The 22493-nt window shown below is 49.4% G+C and overlaps 1 protein-coding gene across 2 annotated transcripts in view; it reads right to left on the bottom strand.

The window, feature by feature from the left end:
• MARCHF4 (membrane associated ring-CH-type finger 4) overlaps positions 1-22493 on the bottom strand; it is a 112630-nt gene that overhangs the window by 19561 nt on the left and 70576 nt on the right. The window contains exons 2-3 of one of the 2 annotated variants that reach the window (XM_055719330.1): positions 18731-18892; positions 9525-9717 (exon numbers count right to left, since the gene is read on the bottom strand). In XM_055719330.1, coding sequence (XP_055575305.1) covers positions 9525-9717; positions 18731-18892 — 355 coding nt within the window. The remainder of the gene's footprint in view (positions 1-9524; positions 9718-18730; positions 18893-22493) is intronic. The other variant, XM_005442945.3, reaches the window with a different exon arrangement.

The following is a 22493-nucleotide window of genomic DNA, read 5'->3' as shown; positions in this document are numbered from 1 at the left end:
GGGACAGGAAATTCCTTTTCGTTCAGCACTCCCACATGGTTTGTTTGCAATGGGAAAACAGCATCAGCTGTCTGGAGGCTGCCGTCTGTGACAGAGGAGCTGGGCTGACCCCGGGAACTGCACACAGCAACACCATTGCTCGAGAAATGCTGCAGTATTCTCAGCTGTAAGCATATGAACAATCAACCACCACAGCTTTCTCCTGCCCTGCCCAGACTAGCACTTTTACATCCTGCCTCAAAACTGGGACAAAAAATCCAAAATGAGAAATAACAGCAAAACCAGGTAAAATAAAACCCAGAGAAATCCTCACTCTGGCAATAGATAAGCCATAAACAAAAGCACTCCTGTAAACTCAGCTGGCTGAGGACAGCTACAGCAAAATGGATGTTGTGCCCTTAAGGGCTCTTGTACTCCTGTGGCATTTAATTCACAGCACACAATAAAGCAGAGGATTAAAGAGTACTCTCTAGTTATGCAGGCAGCAATAATCTTGGAAAAAGCAAATAAATAAATAAAAATGGGAGCTCCATAGGCAGAACAGCCTTGCTTGTGAGTCATGCATCTCCAGCAGCATTCCCTGCTTGTGAGTCTACCCATAACTCTGCCTGCGTAAGAGGGACAGGGCTTGGAAACATTATCCATATACCCCCTGGCTCTCTTAAAATTTCCCCTCCTTGGTTTGTAGCTAGGATTATATAGATCCTTTTGGTGCCTTTTGCCCCCAAATTTAAAATGGAGATGACAGCTAACACCCTGCATTTTGAAAAGACTTTGTGCACAAGAGGTGAAAGACACCTGTTGTGTGCATGACAGATAACTCTCAGGTCCTTGAAAGAAGGGAATAAATAATCATTTCAAACTAGATTGAACAAAGCACTGGCCAAATGCACACCCTTGTCTCTGGGTGATCTTATGGGTCTTTTCAACCTTGAGGTTTCCAGACTTTCCCTGACAGAAGTCCACAGAGGTGAGGACTCATGGTGAGGAGAGAAAAAGCACGTGGCTTCCAATTCACTGTGCTTGTACCACAGCAGTCAGCCCTCCAGGTCTGGGTCCTGAACCTTCCTATCCCATAACTAATGTTACTTCAACCAAAGCGCTGCCTGTGCAGTCCTGCTGGATCCTCAGCCGTCCCTGGGACATTTCTTTAAAGGCAGAGCTGGACAACAGCGCTGTTTTGTGTAGGTTTTGGAAGTCTGGCTTCACAATGGCTTGGAGTGAGACTTGAAGAAGTCCCTCAGAATGGAAGAATACATACATAATTCCAGACAGGTAAGAATGTTTCGTTTGGACTTGAATTTTTTGAAAATGTTGTATTCCAGTTCTGACACTGAATCTAGAATACTCAGCATGAGCAGTCATCTCTAAATGCTAAATCAAAATGCTTTGTTCAATAATGATCAAAACATGACATCTGCTTATTGAAGGTAGAACTAGTGCCTCCCTCTCTGCTTTTATTAGCAAATTAAATTCTGTAAGAAAAAAAAATGGGAATAGTTTCACAGTTTTTTGTTTTCTAAGGGATGCAGGTTCTGTCTGCGCCCAAGTCCTCCAGACTGCTCCAGCCACTCCAGTACTCTTCCACTAAGAGGAATAGGGACCAGTTAGGAGACACATAAAGGTGAGCACAGATCACCCGTAGCAGAGCATCCCCAGGATAATGTAGGGCACATAAGCTAAGTTAATGGACCTGGGAGTGCCTCTGAAATGGCATGTCAGCATGTGCGCTGCAATTGCTTCTGCTCCCTTGTTGGAGTGAGATGTGGGCATCTTTCCCCTCTGCCATGTAGGAAGGCATCCCAAGGACATGAGGCAGAAGGTGCTGATGGTGCTCTTTGGCCAGCCTTTTGTTGTGATAGACGTGTCCCTAGGACACGCCATGGTGCAGCCTGTGTTTGGCTGCTTTGTCCTCCAGAGCTGTGCAAAATCTTTCACTGCAGACTCCAGGATTTCTGTGAGATTTTCAGGAGCCTTCCACCTTGGGTGTTTTGGCCTCTCCTCTCTGCTCCCCTACAGCGTCCCTGCATGTCTCGTCCCACTTTCTCCCCTGCAAAGGTCTTCACCTCTCACACAGAGTCACTATTCAAAATTAAGGAAGGTGGTAGAAGCCAAGAGGACAAGTGTCTGTCATTTCTGATCTGTTACTAGCTAGGATCTCTGGGAGGGAAAAACTCTTGCCTTCCTGCTCTGGGTATGCATGTTTCTTCCACCAGAGCTGAAGACATTTAGGGGTTGCGATGCCCAGCTGAGTCAATGCTGATGTAGGCTGAAAGGGGCAGATAAGGCTTCATACACACCTATGGGATCCGTCAGTGCTGAGCTGCCAAGAATGCAAGCAGTGAAAGGAACTGAGAGTGGCTAAGCCTGCAGCAAAGGTCTGGAGAAGAGCCTTGTAGGACACAGAGAGGTCCATGATGTGGCCATGGCTGAGCAGAGTGAATTGTCCCACCTGGCATAGCAAATGCCTGGACCTTCAGCTCTTCAGGCTTTTCTGCATTCAGCAGGTAGTGATGAGTGCCCGCTCCTCACCGGTCCTGCCTGAATGTCATTGCTGTGGGTTTGTTTGCTGCCTGGACTTCTTCCGTGAACATAAAGTACTGGCTGGACTGCTGGGCACAGGATTCTTGGTGTTACTTAATCTTATTGAACAACTTCTGCTAAACACAGCATGGTGGTATGGGTATTCAGGCTGTGGCTACCATCAGTGGGTTTTGGTTCAGGAATAAAAGCACTGCTTAAGGGAGTAACTTCCAGGCAGAGTAAGTTTAGCAATTTAAGTTTAGCAACTTTTGCCCATGGGCCTGTTTGCAGTATTCTTGCTTTCAGACTGTTGTATCTGGGTCTGGAAAATGGCTCAGTTAATACATAGCCATCCCTCCTACTTTCTCCAGAAAAGAACTTTTTATCAGTCACTACTTTAAGAAGCAATCCCAGAGCTGGATTAATGTAGCTTCATGTTAATATCTTTTTACCTCTGCTTCTGGCTCCCTACAGAGCTGGGGACACACCAAAGGCAGCCTCACTCACTATGCACGGGGATGAACACCCTGCAACCTCATCTTTGACTGTGGAGGTGGCTTCTCTTGCTACGGCCACAGCAGCATGCCATGGACCACAGCCTTCCACCTCCAGGAGTAATGTGTCTGCAAGGATGGAGGCTGTAGTAGGAGGAGCGATGGCACAGAAGGCAGTTGGAAAAACACAGCCTGGCACAGAGCTGAGGACTTTTTCCATCATTTACTAGATAGCACGATTTATGCAGCTGGTGTGGGAGATCCTACCAGCTGACTACGAGGGAATCTCCTGCCGTAGCATAGAAGCTGTGACAGGCAGGTGAGTGTCTCTGCCTCTGCCCATGGATGGAGTTTAACCCAGGGACACCACGTATTTGATTTCAGCACGGGGTTTAGTGACAGGGAAGCATCATTCTGATTATAACATATCACCCTTGAAAGCACAAGATGCAGTTCACAAGGCAAAAGGATTTCTTTTCTCCCTCAGAAAATATTAATTATGTTGCCCTCATTAAATGCTAAACACATTGATCCACTGGAGCAGAGAGCACCATATGGTTATTCATGACAAAATACACCTCCAGAGCCCTGTTGCGACAGTGGGAAACTCATGGAGATAGATGTGGTGAAAAGTGCGGAGCTGAAAGGACACGTGTGAAAGGCCAGGTGCCGCTCTGAGGGTGCTGGCAGCCAAGCTCCTTCCCTGCAGAAAGGGAGGGGGCTCAGAGCCAGGGCCAGACCCCGTGGCTCTTTGCTCAGCAGCGGCATGCTCGTTCTGCGGAGAGCTGCCAGGGCTGCCCTGGAGTTCAGCAGGCGCATTGAGCCTCTGCAGAAATGCCCGCTGGTGAAAGCAGCACACATGCACGCATGCCAGCTGGCCCACTCTGCTCTCGTACTGAATAATCAATGCAGCATTAGATAAAAATAGGTCCCATCTTTCAGGAATGGAGGGGCAGCATGTCTCGACTTTGCTGAGCATCAGCTCTTCCTGGATAGTGGCCAAGAAGTCAGTCAGCACACCAGCTGCACAGCGCCACTCCTCCCGCTGCTAGCCCAGGTACAGGGCCCTCAGCAACTGCTCTCAGGGATGCTCCCTGCCCAGCTGGATCAAGAGCCCCGAGACGTGCCCTGTGGGGACCGTTCCTGTCTCCACACCCTGCTTTACAGCTGATAAATCAATTATTTGCTCAGTGATTTTTCGAGCGTGCACATTATGGCTGAAAGTATGCAAACGGGGACTCAGTGCAAAAAAACCCAAACTGGCTGCCTGACTTTATCCCAGCTCCCTGCTCTGATGATAGGGCCTGGATCTGGTCACTCCAGTTAGCTCCTGGAAGCTCCAGTTTACAGGCAAAATGGGCGAGAAGTGCATGAACAGTGTGGCAAGCAGTGCACTAAGCTGAAGGGCACAGAGACTTCTGCGTATCTCCCTAAGGCTTAGGTGCTCAGGTGCTCAGCCTGGCATTTCCTCTAGGAAGCAAAGCTCATTTAAAAGGAAACCACATTAGTCTTGGCAGGAAGCTTGCATTGTGACTGTCTTAAGGAAGCGCCATTAATTATTGTTCCCATTGCACTATGAAAGATCAAATGCTGCGGATCAGTTTTAATTGGCTATTGATTTCTTATGTTATTACCTACGGTTGTGCTGAGATGCCATCAGACGTGCTGGATGCTTTTGATTATTCTTGCTGGCAGCTGGGATTAAAAACAGCGGGCACACACTTCCTGATCTGTAATGGATTGCCATGGTGTGCCAACAAAAATCGTTGGCAGGATGAATGGTCCTGCTTTGCCTGTCTCTTGTGCTATTGAGCTGCAGTGCAGTTACTGTTGTGAAGGCAAATACCCTCAGGGACTGGCTGCCAAGGAAAGCCAGGGAAAAGCTTCAAAGAGCACGAGGATTTAGTGCTTGTGAAAGTGCACCGCTGTGAGCACCAAGGCAGGGTGAGTCAGAGAGCAAGGAGTGGGTGGGCATGGACAAAGCAACAGCCCCACCAGACAGTGATCCAGGGCGAGGCAGATCGGATTGCTTTTGCATCGCTGGGGATAAACGCCCCCCACATGCCAATCACAGGGATATACCCCTGGGCGAGCACGAACGGGACGGACACGCCAGCCGTAGCAGCGGCAGCCTGCGCACAGCCTGCTGGCGCCTTGGCTGAGGCACACTTCGCCCCTGGAGCCGAGCCGGTGATGCCTGAGCCTAGACTGTGACATGCTTTCATTAGCTGGCAGAATTCCTCCTTGTTTAACAGGAGATGGTTTCCTGCCCTCCTGACCCCAAATGACACCTTAATCTACAAACGCTGACTTTCCCTAATTGCACCTTGACAGAGAGGCAACCCCTTCCTTCCCCCTCCAAGGGCTGTCACTTAATTAACAGGCAGGTATCTCTCAGGATTTACAGCCCAGCTCCAAGCTGCCTCTCTCCCGACTCAGTAACTCAGGCCTATGAAGGCTCACTCCATTTATCTCTGCATTTCGATAACCACATTTCTGCTAATCACTCTCTACGCCAGCTTTCTGGATTTACCTCTCATGGACCCATGGAGAGAGCAGTTAATCAAACGAGCAGTCCCCATCTCACTTTTCATTCACTTCCTGGTTGCTGATCTCAAATGTCTGTGTTGTAGATGGCTTCATAGCAGAGCAATACCTATGCTGGCACCATTACCAGCTTCTAGTTTAATCCAGCTCTCATATCTGTCCTTACAGACATGACCAGAGATAGCACACATGAAACAGACAGAGATCAGAATAAAAAACGTTGGGGCTGGCTGGATATCAAGAAGCGTTTAGTCTGTTCCTCCTTCACAGACTGGGATCATCTCTCCACAACCTGTTCTTGACATATGTTTTCTAACGGGTTCTTAAAAAACCATCCAGTATAGGTGACTCCCACAAATCTCAAGCAATCCTTTCCCGTGCTTCCTGCCCTCTTGTTAGATGCCTGAGAGCAAGGGGAAGAACAATATTGGAAGACCATCTTGCACATCTTGCCCAGATGGACATAGCTTCTGGTACTTGGGGCCATACCATCTGTCCTGCTGGTCGTGAGGAGCAGATTTATTTTACTGTGGTTGTGGGTTTGTTTCCATGGTAGGTGAAGGGGTAGCAAATGGTGTCTGTCCCTTACAGCTGTTTTTGTGGAACATGTTAGTATCTAGCAGAGTCCAAAGAAAACTCATGTGTTACAGAATGTGAGTGGCTGAGGGCCAGACCTAAGACCCCTGGATTTTGATGCATCCATCAATTGTCTCTGAGTTAACAGCCGTATTTTGAGAGCTCACCTTGGAGATGATCTGACTATTTCAGATCAAGCACAGCTCAAGTGAGGGTAACAACAACCAAATTATCTGTGCCTAGGGAGCTATATGTGCAAGTGAACACTCGTGCCCTCACCTTTGATTCCACATTGGAAAGACCAATGCTGCCATGGGATTGCACATGCAAATTGAGACAGATACTTCTGTCTTGGCAAATTGCTACCTAAATCCCTTGGTGACTTGATAGAGAGGAGATCACACAAAACAGCTGGGCAGTTGCTGACCAGGTGTGTATTCCCTGCCTGACGATAGTCAGGATCTCTGCAGATTTGGTGTCTTCTCCAGCTGTGAGACTCTATGGTGCCAGTGAAAGCGTCCTGCTGAGCACCTCCAGTGACAGGGTGTGTAAACTGGACTCCTGGACAAATGTCACTGGCTATTCAATGCACATGAGGCATCCAAGGACAACTATAGTAGAAACTGGCAGGAACTACAGAGGAGCTCTGCTTCAGCACATCTGCTTTTTAATAAATACCTTGCCTTCAAACCTCTGCTCCTCTGCCAGAGAAAGCAAAACTTGGGGTCAAACTGCGGGAAGGAACAATTGGAATGCATACAATTAGCACAGAACCTACAGTATAACATTCTGCTGGCTCAGGCTGCCCAGTCTGTTACCAAACAAAGCACAGGCAATGTGTGTGTTCCTTTAGCTGAAAAAAGCAAGTGTGGTAGAACTGAATGCAACTTTATGTCCTGCTCTTTCCCCATCACTGAGCATTTCTTAGTTCCTAAATCTCTCCTACGCACCCATAGGCTTGAAAGCAAAAGGGGAAAAAGGGCTGGCCTGCGAAGGGCGAGACACCAAAATGCACAGACAGCACCCTGGTATTTCAGGAACAGTTGTCACTGCAATTATCCATGAGAGGTTTTATCCTGAACCTGCAGAAGTGGAACTAAAGCCCAGGGAGGAGTAACAAGAGGCTTCGGGCCATGCTGGCAGTCAAGAGCAGAACTCTGAACCTCCGAAGCTGGCTTCATCTGGCTGCGATCAAAGACCCTGCGCGAGGCTGCAAGGTTTGGGAGAAGGATAAGAGAGGAAGAATAGCGGTTCCACAGTGAGGAACTCACTGGGAGTCCTCTAGGAAGCTGGCATCACTGCGTCTATAGCATTACAGCAAAGCTATAATGAATGAAGAATTAAACCCAGTCACAAGTTCCCTTTGATCAGCCCCTTCTGCTGGCCTGAGCTCTCCATGGGACAGACCAGCCTTTTGGCTAGTGCTGGTGCAGTCCCCTGAAATCAGCAGGGCTGGTCAGAGGAGAGACCTGACTGCATCACAGCTCCCCATGAAGACTTTGTCATTTGGTTCAACATGGGCAGAGAAAGAAGAGAATGAGGAGGAGGAGGAGGCAGGGAGGACAGTGAACACCAGATCTCAGCTAGCATCGCTCAGAGCTCCTTTCCCCTCCACTGCAGGCTTGGGAGCAGCAGCAGCAGCTGGTATTGCAAAAGGTACTGATGCACAACACGAGCGAGTTTTACGCTGGAGCGTGGCAGGGGCAGAGGGCTGGCTGCATGCACGTATGAGCTTTTCTAGGGAGATTATAGAAAGGCTCACATGGTCCAGAACATCATCTCTCCTGGTTGAGCATGGGTAGGCTGCCTGGCAGCACAGGCAGACGTGCTGCACACAGCACAAGTGGAGCCATCTCTGGGTAGTCTCTGAGGTGCTGGGCAAGAGAAGCCACATGCAGCCGTGTTAACTCACTGCATCTGTAATGCTTCCCACTTGCTTTGGAGTTTGTGGGAAAGCCAGCACGTCTGGCCCACCAGGACTGCCAGCTGCACAGGGAGGACTGTGAGATGAGGGGCTGCCCCAAGCTATGACTCTGGAATGTTCCTGGGAACAGGATGGTTGCTTGCTCTTTGGCTGGAAAAAATCAAAGCTCCCAGCCTAGGGCATTAAGCTTAAATCAGTGGAGATGCAAAGGGGCTTTTTTCCCCCTCAGAGAAGGTGAAAAAGAGAAATAGAGGCCAGACTCTTAAAAAAATTAATAAGAAGGAAACAAAGAACCTCAAATCTGAATCTGCCTGCCCATTTCCCTTTCAGTTCATGGCTGGCATGCTTTGCTCTCTGCCATGTGGGAGGATTTAGCTCCTATTGACAGATGAGCTAATCAGTTCCCCTCAGCTCTTGAAGCTTTATCAAAGCCAGTTAATCATGTTACTGACGTCCACTCAGGCCAGGGCTCTCCACTTCTGTCCTCTGCTGACAAGGCGACACAAACGCACACCACACACACGGGGATAATTTTTTCCACTCTCAGTTCCACCAGCAAAAGGATGTCACCAGTGGCTACTGTGCCAACATGTGGGTGCTGCCCATCTCTCTTTCACCCCGTCTGCCACCCTTTGTTCCTGGAGAGATGTGGTAGCTCCACCAGCACCTCGTGAAGGAGCAGGATGATCTCTGCAGACCAAGCCTGCATCTCGTTAGCACAGTAGTGGCAACAGTGGGAGGAGTAGGCCTGGGCTTCAGCAGGCCCAAGTCCTGTGCTGGGAAGGATGCTGAAACCAAGAGCCTTTTGAACCCGGATACGAGGATGTGTGGTCCAGACCTCTCTTCCTGCCACTGGGTTTATTTTACTCCTGTACCCCAGTTTCACCAACTGCTGCTCTGTGATACAGTCTGTTCTACTCCTCCTGAGGGCTGAACTGGGGCTCCTTGCCTCAGGAGTGACTCTACCCACACAGGGGCATGACCTGGGCTGGTTGGGACTTGCAGCACCAGGGTGGGTCAAAGATGGGGCAGCCAACCCTGCCTGGCAGAGAGGCTGGGCTGGAGAGCCAAGGAGTTGCATGTGGAGAGACCCTGCCATACCCAGCCACGAGGTAGTCCCTAAATTAGCTATTCCAGAAAGGAAGGAGTTTTTCAAAAGCCTTACACTCCCCAGCCTCCCCCACACCTCCTCACCCTCTTCTTGCTTTGAAAAGAGTTTTCTTTCTCTCTGGGGTTGCTGCAGGTCCCTCTGCCAGCCCAGCCAAGGAGACACTCTGGGGTTGCCCAGATGAGCAGAGAGGACTGTAAAAAGAGGTGCCGTGAAAGTAAAGAGGAGGAAAAGCCAGGGATGCTCAACCCAAGCTGAGCTGTACCAGCCAGCTCTCCACACCATCTCCTGCTCCCCTCCATGAGTGAGCAGACGGGTGACCTCAGCCATGCCGTGAGATACGATCACCCACCTATACAGACAATGTCCATGAAGCCGTACATTCCATAGCAGATCTGGAAGAGCAGGTCCTGGCGTTGCCATTTGGCCGAAGGACTGAAGGTCGACCAGATGAGCCACGAGATACTGGCGATGAGAAAGAGGGAACCCAGGATGGCCGCTGCTATCTGAACCTTCTCAATGACTGTCAGAGAGATGGCCTGCCACTGCAAGGGAAGGCAACAGGGGGAGGAGAGGGGACAAGGGGGAAGGAGGAAGAAAAAAGAGGAGAGATTAGTTACTTGGGGCACACTGCTGTTTTACATCATTGTGGTGGTTTGGAGATCTCAAAGAGCACCTGTGAGCATAGGTGCTTTTACCTGGTCCATATCTGGGGTGGAGCATGGCAGTTGTTCAACAGTGCATGGCCCCACGTTTCCTGACAGCATTGGTGAAGAAGCAATGGAGAGGAATCCTGCATCTCACCAGGAAAGCACAGAGACCTGAAGGAGGCAGGACAGGCTGGGGGCAAGACACCAAAAATAACATCCCCATGAAAGTAGGTCTGTGGTGGCCACCACAAACCAGGACATATTCAGTTGCTACCTCAAACAGAGGCCAGGCAGCGTCCTCAGCTGAGGCATCCTATTACCATGAAAAGAAGTGTCTCAGAGAGCCAAGCTTTCCTTTGGAGGCCTCCCATGAGCTGGCTCTTTGCCACTTGTGAGATCTGACAGGATCACAGCACTAGGTAGGATCTCGCAGCAGCAATGCACTTCCCACAAAACTTGCTACAAACAACACAAGTTGCTGTGGTCAGGACACCCTGCCTTTAGGTGATGACACGTTTAGGCTGTGTTCCAAGGTAAACGTCAACGCTTCTTCCTCAGAAGAAAAAAATAGAAATAACTCCCCCAAATCCATTCACTATGTCAAATAGCTTTGTATAAGCTATGGTATAAATATCCTAAGCCCAGATTCCTTTCTGTCAGCCAGCATAAAATGTCCCCACTCAGATTTACACTGCAGAGAGAGCTGCCCTGTAAAAAGCAAGAGCAGAAATTGCTTTCTTTAACAAGACTTGGGGGCATGGCCTGTAGCCCCTCCTGCAAATGAGAAATCAGACACGTAAACAGGCTGGGGAAAGACAGCCTCTCCTGGCACAGAAGTATATAGGCCACCTTTAGCTGTGAGATACATGCCCTTGAAATCTCAGTGGGACTGGCAGAAGGATAAATAAAGGCGGATTTCAACCTCCTGCAGGTATAGAGGATTCAGAGGAATTGAAAATGTTTAGCTTGGATTCAGCCCAAATCCAGTGTCCCTGTGAAGCGGCATCTCTGGCGAGCCCTCGGTACCCTGCATGCTTGTCAGACATATCCTGGGACAGCGGGGTCACCCATCAAGCCTTGGTCCATCCTTTCGCAGGGTAAGAAAGGAGTTCAGTTGCTGGGTCCCCCTTTAATGCTCAGGCCAGCCGGGAGTTACCAGTGCTTTTTGGGAGGCAGGGAGGACTTTGAACCCTGATTGAAGGGCAAGAAGGACAACAGGTGACTTGAGCTGGTACAGGCATGCATGGCATTGCTACCAGTCCAATGACCAAACACCTGAACTGAATGCACTCTCCTGCAAAGGGCTGCCTTCGGAGAGGAACAGACAGGAGCTTCAGCCTGAGACTGAGGACTGTGGGTTGCAACTGGAAGGAGATTGCCTGGCTTGGCTCAGAGGTGAGCTGAAGCATCTGCCTCTGCCAGCCTTGCTCCTTGGCTTACATCCTGCAAGGGCAGGCAGCCCTCAAACCATATATCCGGGATGTGCAGCATCCATGAGGTAAGCAGTACCAGCTTATTTCATCACTGGCCACAGAGTAGATGGCCATAAGGCTGCTGAGCAGAGAGAGAGCTTGTTCCCTGCTGAAGCAGGACTTGGCTCAGCTAACCCCAGTCCCCCTCCTGGGCTCCGCTATCCCCAGTCCCCTTCCTGCCGTCCACTCCAGCAGCTGGCGCAGCCAAAGGCAAACACCGAGCACTGGGAACACTCGGTGATCTCTTCAGCAGCTTGTTCCCACTCTGCCGTAGCCTGACCTGCTCCACGCCTGCACCAAATCCAGCCACACAAGTGGCCCCTTTGTGCCACAAAGAAGTTGAGGTAGTGAACAGCCCTCCTCTTAGTGCTGGAAGCTTGGTGGTGCCAGTCGCAACGAGTCAAGGCTAGACGCAGGGGTGCTGGAGTCCACAGGAGATGCACCGCTGTGCAGAGCAAAGCCACCCAGCACCCATTGCCCCCAGAACTGGGTTCTGAGGGACGGATCAACAGCTATGCTGTCCTCCCATCAGCTCTTCAGCTTCATTCTCAGCAGCACCATAAGCAGATGCAGGACAAATCTGCAACTGGTGCTGTCAGCTCGGAGGTCCAGGGCTAGAGGCATGTGGTGGGGAGGGAGGTTGAATATGTGTGTGGGGTTGCACTTTCACCCCTGCAGCTTTCCCCGGATCTCATCTCCTCTTCCAGTCACTCTGGCAAATGCTGAGGGGTGGGAGTGCAGAGAGCCTGGTGCTCCATGCAAAAGGTTTTACTGTAGGTCTCCCACGCTGACCTGCGTGTGCCTGTGCCAGACAAATCATTCTGCATCATTTCTCTCTCAAGAGGAGGTAATGGACTGGCTCCTCACCATCTGTCTGGCACACTGCAAGGCCTGTGGTGGCAACAGGTTCTTCCAAGGCAGCAATTAAAGACAGGAAAAGAAGAAGGAGCTGTTTTCTACAGCTAGCAGCCACCTACACCCAGCACCGCTGCTTTGCAGAGACAGGGAGGCTTAGGTGCAGGGCTAAACACACTGTCAAAGGGGATGGGGCTCAGAGCACAGAGAAGTTACACCTAAATGCAACCTTCAAACCCCGCTCCCTTCAGCTGGGAACAGAGAGGCTGAAGCACAGGCAGGGACGCTGCCTGATGCTGCTCAGCTGGCGGCAGCTTCCAGGAGGTTCACTTCAGTGATAATGAAGAGGCTGGAGTCCATCAGCTGTGCCAGGGGGTAGGGGACTCTCCCCCGGCATCTGGCACTAAGTGGCAGTGACACACGCAGCAGCAGTCCTGACTCTGTTTAGGAGGTGGCACTGGGGTGTGATTACCCTCTGGCAAGGAGGTAAATGGGTCAGAGCTGAACACTGAGGAAAATAACCAGCTTGCAGAAGAATTTAATATTTTCCAGGAAAAAAAAAAAAAAAAAGTAATAAATGTTGTATTTCCTCTCTGGCAACTCTGAGAACTGCAGTTTGGCATCCCACATCTAGCCCGAGCCACCAATAACCACAGTCATTATTTTTCATCTTTTAATTCTATTTTGCTACACATCTTAGGGTATGAGGTGTGTACAGAGAAAAAAAGGGTGAGACAGAAGATAAAGCATATTACTCAGTGAAAGCACAGACAGAAGGGTCGAAGAGCTGTTCAGAGGTGGAATGTGCTGATGAATTTCAGCTGCAGGAGCTGGGCCTGATGTGTCCCTGCACTGGTGGCCTCAGGAGCCTGCCTCAATCACCACACTGTGCCTCTCAAATTTTGTAACAGCCCTTACAATATCGCCCATTTTCCTAACCCTCTCCACCATTACGGCCAACAGACCAGGGATTTAGTAGATGACCCTATTGTCCTTGGGTCACTACTAGAGCTGCAAAGAAAGGTCTCGGCAATGCTGCAGAATCCCTTTACTGGCATGTCTGAAACCCCCAAAGCTCTTTGAATGCCTGGCTGCAGACACAGTCCCCTCCCTCCAAATCTCCAGCTCAAATGTTCAAACTCTAGCAAGGTCACAGGGTCAAGCAATCCCACCTTGTGGGGAGAAACCTAACACTGAGCCCTTTTTTCCTCATCTGATAATGACTGTTGAGTTCCAGGTAGCCGCTGAGCTGTACTGAAGTGCACCTTTAATAACTGGCAGATCATCCAGGTTGTCAATCAGGAATGTGACCTTTAGGCAGGTAGAAAGCTCTATGAATGCTCTGCCAGCACTAAACAGGGCAGAACTAAGGACCTGGTGGGACCAGAAAGCTTTAAAGGCTTCTGCAGGATAACAGGAGCAGCTTTGTGAGCTCTGGGCTTACAATGGCTTCACAGTGTGCCCAAGCAGCTCTCTGCAATGGCTTGCCACTTGTGCTGGAAAAAGGTCTCCATCCCTCCAGACCATTCTGAAGAAATGTCCTCATTCACTCAGGAGCTGTCTGTCTGAGCTCTGCTACTATCCCCCTTGGTTGAGTGCTTTGGCACACCACCCAGATGTGCACATGCAAAACACCAAGCTCTCTTGGACTGATTTTAGCCATTTCCCCATTTCCCCCAAATTGCAAAGCTCTGCAACAAAGATGCCTCAGAAAGGGCTTCTTAGGAGCCCAGGTCTGACATTTGTGATGACCTTAGCCACGGTCCAAGCTGGGACTGGTGCCGGCCAGTCATGTCACTCTTGTTCTCTTGCACTGTTTCATAACCTACGTGTTGTACTTGGGACAAACCTGTTTCCTTGTTTGCTTCAGTGCTTCTGCTCAGAGGCTTGTGAGTGAAAACTCCCACTGCTAATGTAACACAGATTAATAATGTCATTACTATAGTATTAAAGGTATGATCTGTATTTCACTTTCCTTGGCACCAGCAGTCTCCAAAGGCTCCCAAGCACTAACATGAGCAGATCCAAGGCAGATATTTGCCTGCAGAAGGTATCTATGTCTTACTGCAGCAGCTTGCAAAGAAGACTTGCTTACTGGGAAAGCCTTCCTACACTCCTCTGAGAGCTCCCCCATGCCTGCCTCAGGCAGTTCAGTTTATTTTTATTGCTGTATCTGACAAGTCCCCTTAGTACCTATCATTAACATCCTGAGCTGTGCTAGTCAGCAATTTAATTTTCAGACCCAGGATCACAAGCAAGCAGAGGTTTTTCCCAGAAGGTTGGAGTGGACCATTCCCAGCACTGCTTCAGTCTGGCGCTCTCCTCACTGGTGTCCTAAAGCCCTGGCCATCCTCCTCGATTATCTGTTCGAGGATGGCTTTTCTTTTTATAAATTCACCAAGCGAAGTTATGCCACTGCTGTGAGAGCTTTCCTGCTGCACATTTACAGATGCTGTCACTTATTCAGATACTGGAAAGGCAACAAGGTGGAAGGAGGGCCCAATAGGGCCATGCAATGGAAGCGTGCAGTAATGAACCCCCTCTCCCCCACGTGCCAAAGCATCTGATAAGAGTCAGGCTACAGTATGGGTATCCTACAAAGCCCCTGCTACGAGGCACAGGCCATGAAGTATCTCTTGCTGTGATTGCACCCATTGCTTACAGCTGGAGCTCAGCAGGGACCAGCCAAGTTCATACTCAACACAGGTGATTCAGCAAGTTGGGACAACGAGTAAACATCAGTGAACTTGCCTCAAGCTTTTTAGCTCATGCTGAAGTTCAAACACCTGGGCACCTCAGCCACTTTTCTTGCAGGTGTGGGTGGCCTGATGAAGAGGCCATGTAAACAAGCACTCATCAGCTCTTAAGGGAGCATCACCACAGTCAAAATAGAGCTGGAAAAGAACTGGGACTGGATCCCAACCCCAGCACTGGATAACTGAGGATTTTTGGAGCTGAAACAACCCTCGATACAGGAAGAGTCAGAGGTAATGACTGTAAAGCAGAGCTGAACTCACTGAGGCTGCAGGCAGTTGTAGGTCTGGGAAGGTTAGTTCAAACAGATTTTTGATTTGCTAAAATCAGAGTGGATGTGGTTCAGGAGAAGGTACAAAGGAGCTGTATAGATGAAACTCACTGCAGAGTCCCATCATGGCAGGTACTTAGTCCACTATGCATCAGCACCAGGGTGTCTGCAGTACTATTACATGCTTCTGAAACTCTGTGTTTTCAGGGCCTTTTCAAAGTCATGGGCTTTGCACAAATATCATAATGGAGAGGAGCAATTAAAGCCTCCATGCCCATGACTTCTATCTCGGTGACTGGCAGACTGGAGATCAGGAGGATGGATGGGTGGCCAGACAAAAGCTCTGGATCTTCTGGCTGCTCACAGCTGGTGGGATATTTTTGCTTATTTGCTGCCCAGCTGCTGCTTGGCCGGACACCTCTCATGTTGTTCAAAACCCTTAAACCCCCAGTCTCTGTGGGTTTGCAGTGTAGCTTTTTACTTTTAAGGCTTTCACTTTTAAATGCTTGCAATCCAGGGATGGGGGTAGGTGGTATTAATTTATAGAGGTTAATTCTGCCAAAATACCAGACTAAAGGCCTCTTTCTGGTATGAGGCATCATAACAGCCTGAAGGCTGGAAGGAGTCTGTGTTAATTATGCATGAACCATGTTCCCTCAGCTGCAACTTCTCCGCCCATACCACAACTCTCCACACACATCTGGCCCATGTTGTGCTCCTAGGCACTCCAAAAAATGCCCAGCAGATGTCAAAATGGGCAGAGAAACATGCAGATCCCAGAGAACATGTGGGTGTTGGGTGTGCTGCTCTGCTCAGACCAACTGGACATGCTTCAGGGACCCCAGGACCTGCCAGCTGCCTGGGTTTGGCTTCCCAGTGGTCTGTCATAGGAGAGGACACAGGGGCTAGGTAGGCCACATGGCTCATCAAAATCTAGCCAGGCTCAGAGCATCACCCAAACAGGTTTCATTTGACAGGGTGAGGTCTGTGTGGTCCTTGCCTGTGTTACAGTTTGTCTGGAATAAACAGACAACTATTACTTCCTACAGCTTTTGCACTCAAGAATCTGTCCTTGAGAAATTCAGAGCTTTCTAGTAAGAATAAAGCTGGGCAGAATTTCCAGCAGACCCTGGAGAAGAAAGGCCAGGGACTATTACTTTACTTTTGGAGACATGTTTGTATGTCCAGGTGCCCTCTGTTATCCACATGTGGGGTGAATACCAAGCAGAAAGGATGCTCTTCCTGCCTGCACGTGCTGCGAGACGTTATGGCACATAGTGTCAGGGCATCGCAGCCCCTGGGTCCTTTCTGCCTCTCTTTCCCAGCATCAGAGGCTGGTGAGAGCCGCTGAGGAAAGAGACATGCATGGTGATGGGTTATGAGGGGCTTGAGCTCTTAGTCCTCGTGGGAAGTCCAGGCCTGGTACATCAGCCACTTCCCATGGGATTTCACGTACTAGTGTAGTGTAGCGTCTGCTTCCCAGAAATGCCTTTGTACTGGCACCAGTCAGGACACCCGGGCACACAGCTGTAAATCTATTTATTCCAGATCAAGTGGCTTTTCACTCCAGTTGCTTCTTCCCACCCTCCAAATCTCCCAGTGCTTCTGCAAGAAGTGCTGTGAAAGCTATGCCAGCAACACAAAGCCTCTGAGCCCAGGTTTTGCACGGTCCTCTGGGACACTCGCTCCTGGAGCTGAGCTCTCTAACTCAGCTGCTCCTGCCACTCAGTTTTTGTGTTGATGGCAAAGGCCAGCAGATCAGGCCCCTTTCTAACACAGGAGCCCAGAAAGAGCAATGCTCTGCACAGGCTTTTGAACTGTGTGTGTGGGAGGGGAGCTTGTCTGTGGATAGCTCCAACAAGTTTTAGCTGAGTGAGGAGCAGGAGGAAAATCGCTGACCTGTTGCCCTGAGTCTCTGGAAGCATTTGGAGGTTATTCATTAAAGGCAGTGCTGGCTACATATGCACTCACAAATCTGCACCCACAGACCTTCAGTGTTGCTCAGGATTGCACCCCTAATCTGAGCATTAGGGCACTCATGGACCAGCTTTCAAGAAACAAACAAATGCTGCTTTGTCCACATCGCTCCTCCTGTGTATCAATCTGCTCTGTTACCAGAGCCAGGAAATTAAAACACCCTGGGTCTGGGGTTTGGGATGAAACTACTGATCTCTCCAGCCCACGGCACAAGGCAAATTGAATCAGGAACTGTAGGGACTTGCAGAGAGCAGGCAGTCTTATTCCTTCCCCCTAGCAAAATTTCCCCAGGATGCTCCACTAATTTCGCTATTTCATTTAAGTCTGGAGTCCTAAATGGCTGTCCCTGTTTCCTCACTGTGGTTAGTGACCTCAGGCTTGGAAAAAGATACACAGAGACTGCAGTTTGGAGGGGAGAGCAGGAGTTTCCATTCCCCCTCTACTGCCATACAACTGGGCACGATCACTAGCAAATCCTTGCCTCCTGTTAGAAAGCAGAGCAACCGGCAAAGAGCCAAAGCCCTCCACCAGATTCTGGACAAACCAACATCCTTACAGACATTTCCCCAGTCTCTAAACCACAGCATGCTGCTGTAACATGTCTCCAGTCCAGATGATGCTAATTAAGCAGTAGTGCCTGGATGTTATGTTCTCCTTACATCCAAGGCACTAATGGTGCTCAGCAAAGGCATTCAGCAATTAATTCATCTTCAGGTGTTGCCCCAGAAATAAATCAATAGCTATTAAGGATAATTTATACCTTTTTTTAACAGTCACACAGTCTTCCCCATTCTGAATCTTGATTTTAAATTACCAGCCTGCAGTGGGGCTTATTAAACCACAGTGCTTTTGAACTCAGAAGAGAAAGAAGGTGGGTCCTCTGATGCCTTTCAGAGCCACCTACACCAAGATGTGCCTTATCTGTTGTGTGTACATCTGTAAATGTCCACCAAGAATCAGGCTTGGAGAGATCAGAGCATCAGAGCCAACACCCCTTGTGCCATGCCAGGATGTATTTGATCACGGGGGAGCAGCGAAGTGAAAAGGGTGGCAAGATGAGAGAGCTGTAAGAGCCCTCCATCTGCCTCCTCTGCCCCTTATGCCAACACAGAGGAGGCTCAGCAGGAGAAGATCAGGCTTAATGGCACAACTATAGACACGTGGAGCCTCAGGATACTGCTCTGTCACAGACTGTGTGCTCCGTTGTAGCAAATTCTGTAACTGCTCCATACTCATCCACCCCTGGAGACCGTGGCATACCTGTGGTCTCCAGTGGATGAACACATTGGAAGGGCTGTGAGGTGTTACAGCACTATCATGGTCACACTGGCGTTTTCAACAGGAGGCAAGTGAATGTGGGAATGGTCAAAGGACAGCAAAAGCAGACTCCCAGACGATGCCCCTGGTATCACCAAGCAAAACATGGGGGCTTCTTCGGACCCCCAACAACCCTTTTGAAGCGCCTCCGACATATAGATCGCTGTGCACAGGGAAGGAAACCCCATGCAGGTAGAATTCACTTGCTCCCAGAAACAAAAACAGAAATGAGAAAAAATAGACTTTGAAATGTCTCTAGTACCTTTACCTGCAGAGGGTTCTTTGTGCTTATGGCAATGACGTGATACTTGTAGTAACACAGCTCACAGCTCCAGCAGCCTCTCTCGCTAATCCATTTGATCAGACATGGCTGGTGTGTGCACTTCACTGATCCATCACATCGACACGGGCTCAGCAACTCCCCCTGAAAAAGAGAGACAGCACCAATGAGGCTCCCCTCCTCCCACAGGCACGGCATGGCAGAAGCTCCATCATCCACCTATTTGCTCTTTGTTCCTTTTGACCTGGTTTGGCTTAGGTAATGCTGCCTCCATCCATTTTGCCTCTAATAATTCTCAGCTGATGTGAACTGAGTTTGACTGGAGTGTAACAGTCTCAGATACTTGAGTCCTACATTTTTTTGTGGAAAGAGACAGCTGGGTAGATAAAAGATGCCTAATATTGCTGAAGGAAAAATTAGACAAACATAACTCTTACTAGTACCAGAGGTTCCACACTAGACCATAACCATTGGACACAGCTCTGTTGGCAACCAGATGCCACTGTTTCACCTGCTTTAGAAGGTGAGGTTTGGTGGGGATAGCTGCAAGGGAGCAGACTGGTGGCCTGCTCAGCCCAGGGTGGCTACCTCAAGCACAGACATGGCAGCCCTCGGACCTTCTGCTCAGGCTAGCTTGTGCCAGCTGTGGAGGTGCCGCTCCTCCCCAGGAGCCGGACCGAGCCCAGCACCCTGTGGTACATCCCAGGACTTGCCAGGCAATGGGCGTTTGCTGCACTAGACACAGCACTCGCCTTCCCCATGCCCCTGCACTGAAGAATCTGGTTGTGGGTGGCAGGGGTGTGCTTTGGGTCCAGGTCCCTGTGAAGCCATAGCCTGGCAGGGCACAGGTCCTCAAAATTACACCCCACCCACTCACCCCATCCACTTCTCCCAGACAGTCTGTCCCAGAAGTGAGTCATGCTGCTGCATTGCCTATAGGGCTGGCTATTTCCAGCCTAGAAGCAAGCAAGATGGAGAACAAATTGTGTCCTGGCTTTTATGACGGGCGGCCAAAACACTGAGCCTCCTGGCTCGCTCCCTTGTTTCTGGTGTAGCTTTAAACAGGGTATCCAGGAAAACCCAGCATTATACTGATCCATCTGCTATCATCCTGTTCACGGTGAGACTGAATTCCTCTCTGCACACACATGCTCAGGAACTAATTTTACAGTCATTTGCCATTGCTTATTTAGGGAAGAACAGAGCCATTACATTTTACCCTCTATCTCTTAGTGTTTAAAAGCCAGAGTATAGACCCCAATAGTGTATTTAGCTGTGCTCCAAGATTTAAAAGCTTTTAAAGGCAGAATAAGACTATCTATGGGATGGGGAAGGCTGGCATAATACTTTCAGTGTTTGGGAGAGGATATTTCCTCTTACAACCTTAGATCAGCCCCATCATTACCACTGACAGAGCACCAGGAAAACAGATCCTGGTGTTTGAGGCTGCTGGGCACAGTAAAAGACATCCATGCCAGCTACCTTGGGTTAGGAAACCAGATCCTGATCTTGCTAACCCTGGTAGGGAACTGTCTACCTTTCAGGGTACCACATCAGGTTTTAGGACCTGAGGAACTGAGTACCATGCCGGGTGAGAGCGATACTTTTTTTTTTATGAAGCCTAATACAAACATGTTAATCATTTCATTTGCTTCGGCTAGGTGACCTAAAAATGTCATCTTCCATGAAATTTTAACAAAACTGTAAATAACTTTTTATATTACAAAACCAGGCTCACCTCTACCTGTCACTTGTTTTCATTAGACACCGGAGAAGATGCAAAGGGAGAGGGGGAGCAAGGAGGGTGTAGGATCCATGAACCTTTTTCACCTGGAAAGGTGTGACAGGAAAAGCCAGAAGAAGGGAAGCAGAGAAGGATTAGATGGGAGGAAGGTGCATGTGGGAAGAAGCACTGACATTTGGCAGCGCTCACTAAACCTCTTCCACACCAAGAGCTAGCTTGGTACAAGGACTGCTCTGTGCCTCTAGTCCACCCTCCTGATCTCAGTCCCTGGTGCTTTATTTTCTCAGCAGCTTCACTCCTCAGCACACAAGTGTGAGCCCAGCACAAACGGGTAATGCAGAAGCATCCCAGCTCTACAGCGTCCCTGCCTTTCCACCCTGCTGCACACTGGGGTCTCCTGAAGGGCTCAAAATGGCAAGTGAGGGACCTGGGTTTTGTCTAATGAGCAGCTGGAGGCACTGGTGATAAAGGATCAGGGATGGGGCAGAACGGAGCAGGAACCAAGAGCAACAACCTCCAAGCAAAGGCAGAAGAGAAAAGCTGTAGCTGCTGCCTGAACTCACGTTGGCTTCTTGGGCTCTGTAATAAATGAGCCTGGAATCCGTGCTTGCCTCTTCACAGCCAAGGACTGTTCATAGACATCCCACACCACCACGGGGACCCAGTTCTCCTTCCCTAATTGGGATGCTCTGGCACAGACAGTCCTGCCAGCTCCTGCAAGAGCTCAGGACTCAACTGTGGAGATGGATCCCCCAGTTTCTTGGTTTCTGCAAATCCAGCAAAACCCTGATTTATCACATTTTCTCCAGCCGTGTGAAATATTACATCCTTGTGTGTAGCGCACAGCTATTTTTGCATACTGTGAAGCCCAATTCTGTCCACAGCAGGCATTCATAAAACACTGCCACAAGCACACACATGCACATGCACTCCTGTACCAGCAGAAAAATAAACACCAGGGACATATTAAAGGAATAAATCCTTTATACAGCAAAGAAGGCGGCTGTACAGCGAGCTCAGGAGCAGTCCATTGGCTGTGATACACATGAAGGATTCTCTGCACAGAGACCTCTGCTAAAAGCTTCATGGACACAAAAGCAAGCCCCAAATGAGGTGCAGATCACAGCAATTAGAGATGGAAATTAAATCCCCGTGCCCATTTCTGTAGGTTTGTAGAAGATGGCTCTGCATGACATCTTCACCAGTGCTCCAAACAACAGCATTCCCACCAATTCACTTTGGGGACTGCTCTCCAAAGTCCCTTTGAAGGGTGTACTTCCCGACACCTGTTTTTGCAATCTTCCTTTGTAGAGTTCCATCCCATCACTTGGATCAGCCTAAGCAGCATTTCTGCTTCGTCAGCAACAGAGAAACACTCCCTGGCTGCAAGCTTCATCCTCAGCTTGCTCAGTACCATCTTATTCCCCTGAAACAACCAAGTGGACTTTGGACTCAGGGCACCTGCCTTTTCTTTTTGTTGTTATACAAGTCTAAATTTGGGGTTATGTCTGTCTTGGTTTAACCCCAGCTGGCAACTAAGCAACACGCAGCTGCTTGCTCACAGCCCCCCACCCCCAGCGGGACAAGGAGAACAGTCAGGAAAAAGGTAAAACCTCGAGGGTTAAGAACAATTTAATAATTAAGATTAATAATTAATAATAATAACTGTAATGCAAAGGAGAGAGAGAGAGGGATAAAACCCAAAAGGGGTGGGGGGAAGCGATGCGCACTACAATTGCTCACCACCTGCTGACCGATGCCCAGCCAGTCCCTGAGCAGCGATCGGCCGCCCCCGGCCAACTCCCCCCAGCTGATATACTGAGCATGGTGTTCTATGATATGGAATAGCCCTTTGGCTAGTTCGGGTCAGCTGTCCTGGCCGTGTCCCCTCCCTATTTCTTGTGCCCCTCCAGCCTTCTCGCTGGCAGGGCCTGAGAAGCTGAGAAGTCTTTGACTTAATGTAAACATTCCTTAGCAACAACTAAAAATATCAGTGTGTTA

Source organism: Falco cherrug, chromosome 8, assembly GCF_023634085.1.
Source record: "Falco cherrug isolate bFalChe1 chromosome 8, bFalChe1.pri, whole genome shotgun sequence".
Lineage (NCBI taxonomy): Eukaryota > Metazoa > Chordata > Aves > Falconiformes > Falconidae > Falco > Falco cherrug.
Note: the sequence above shows the minus strand (reverse complement) of the source record. Positions and strands in the feature narration are given on the sequence as shown.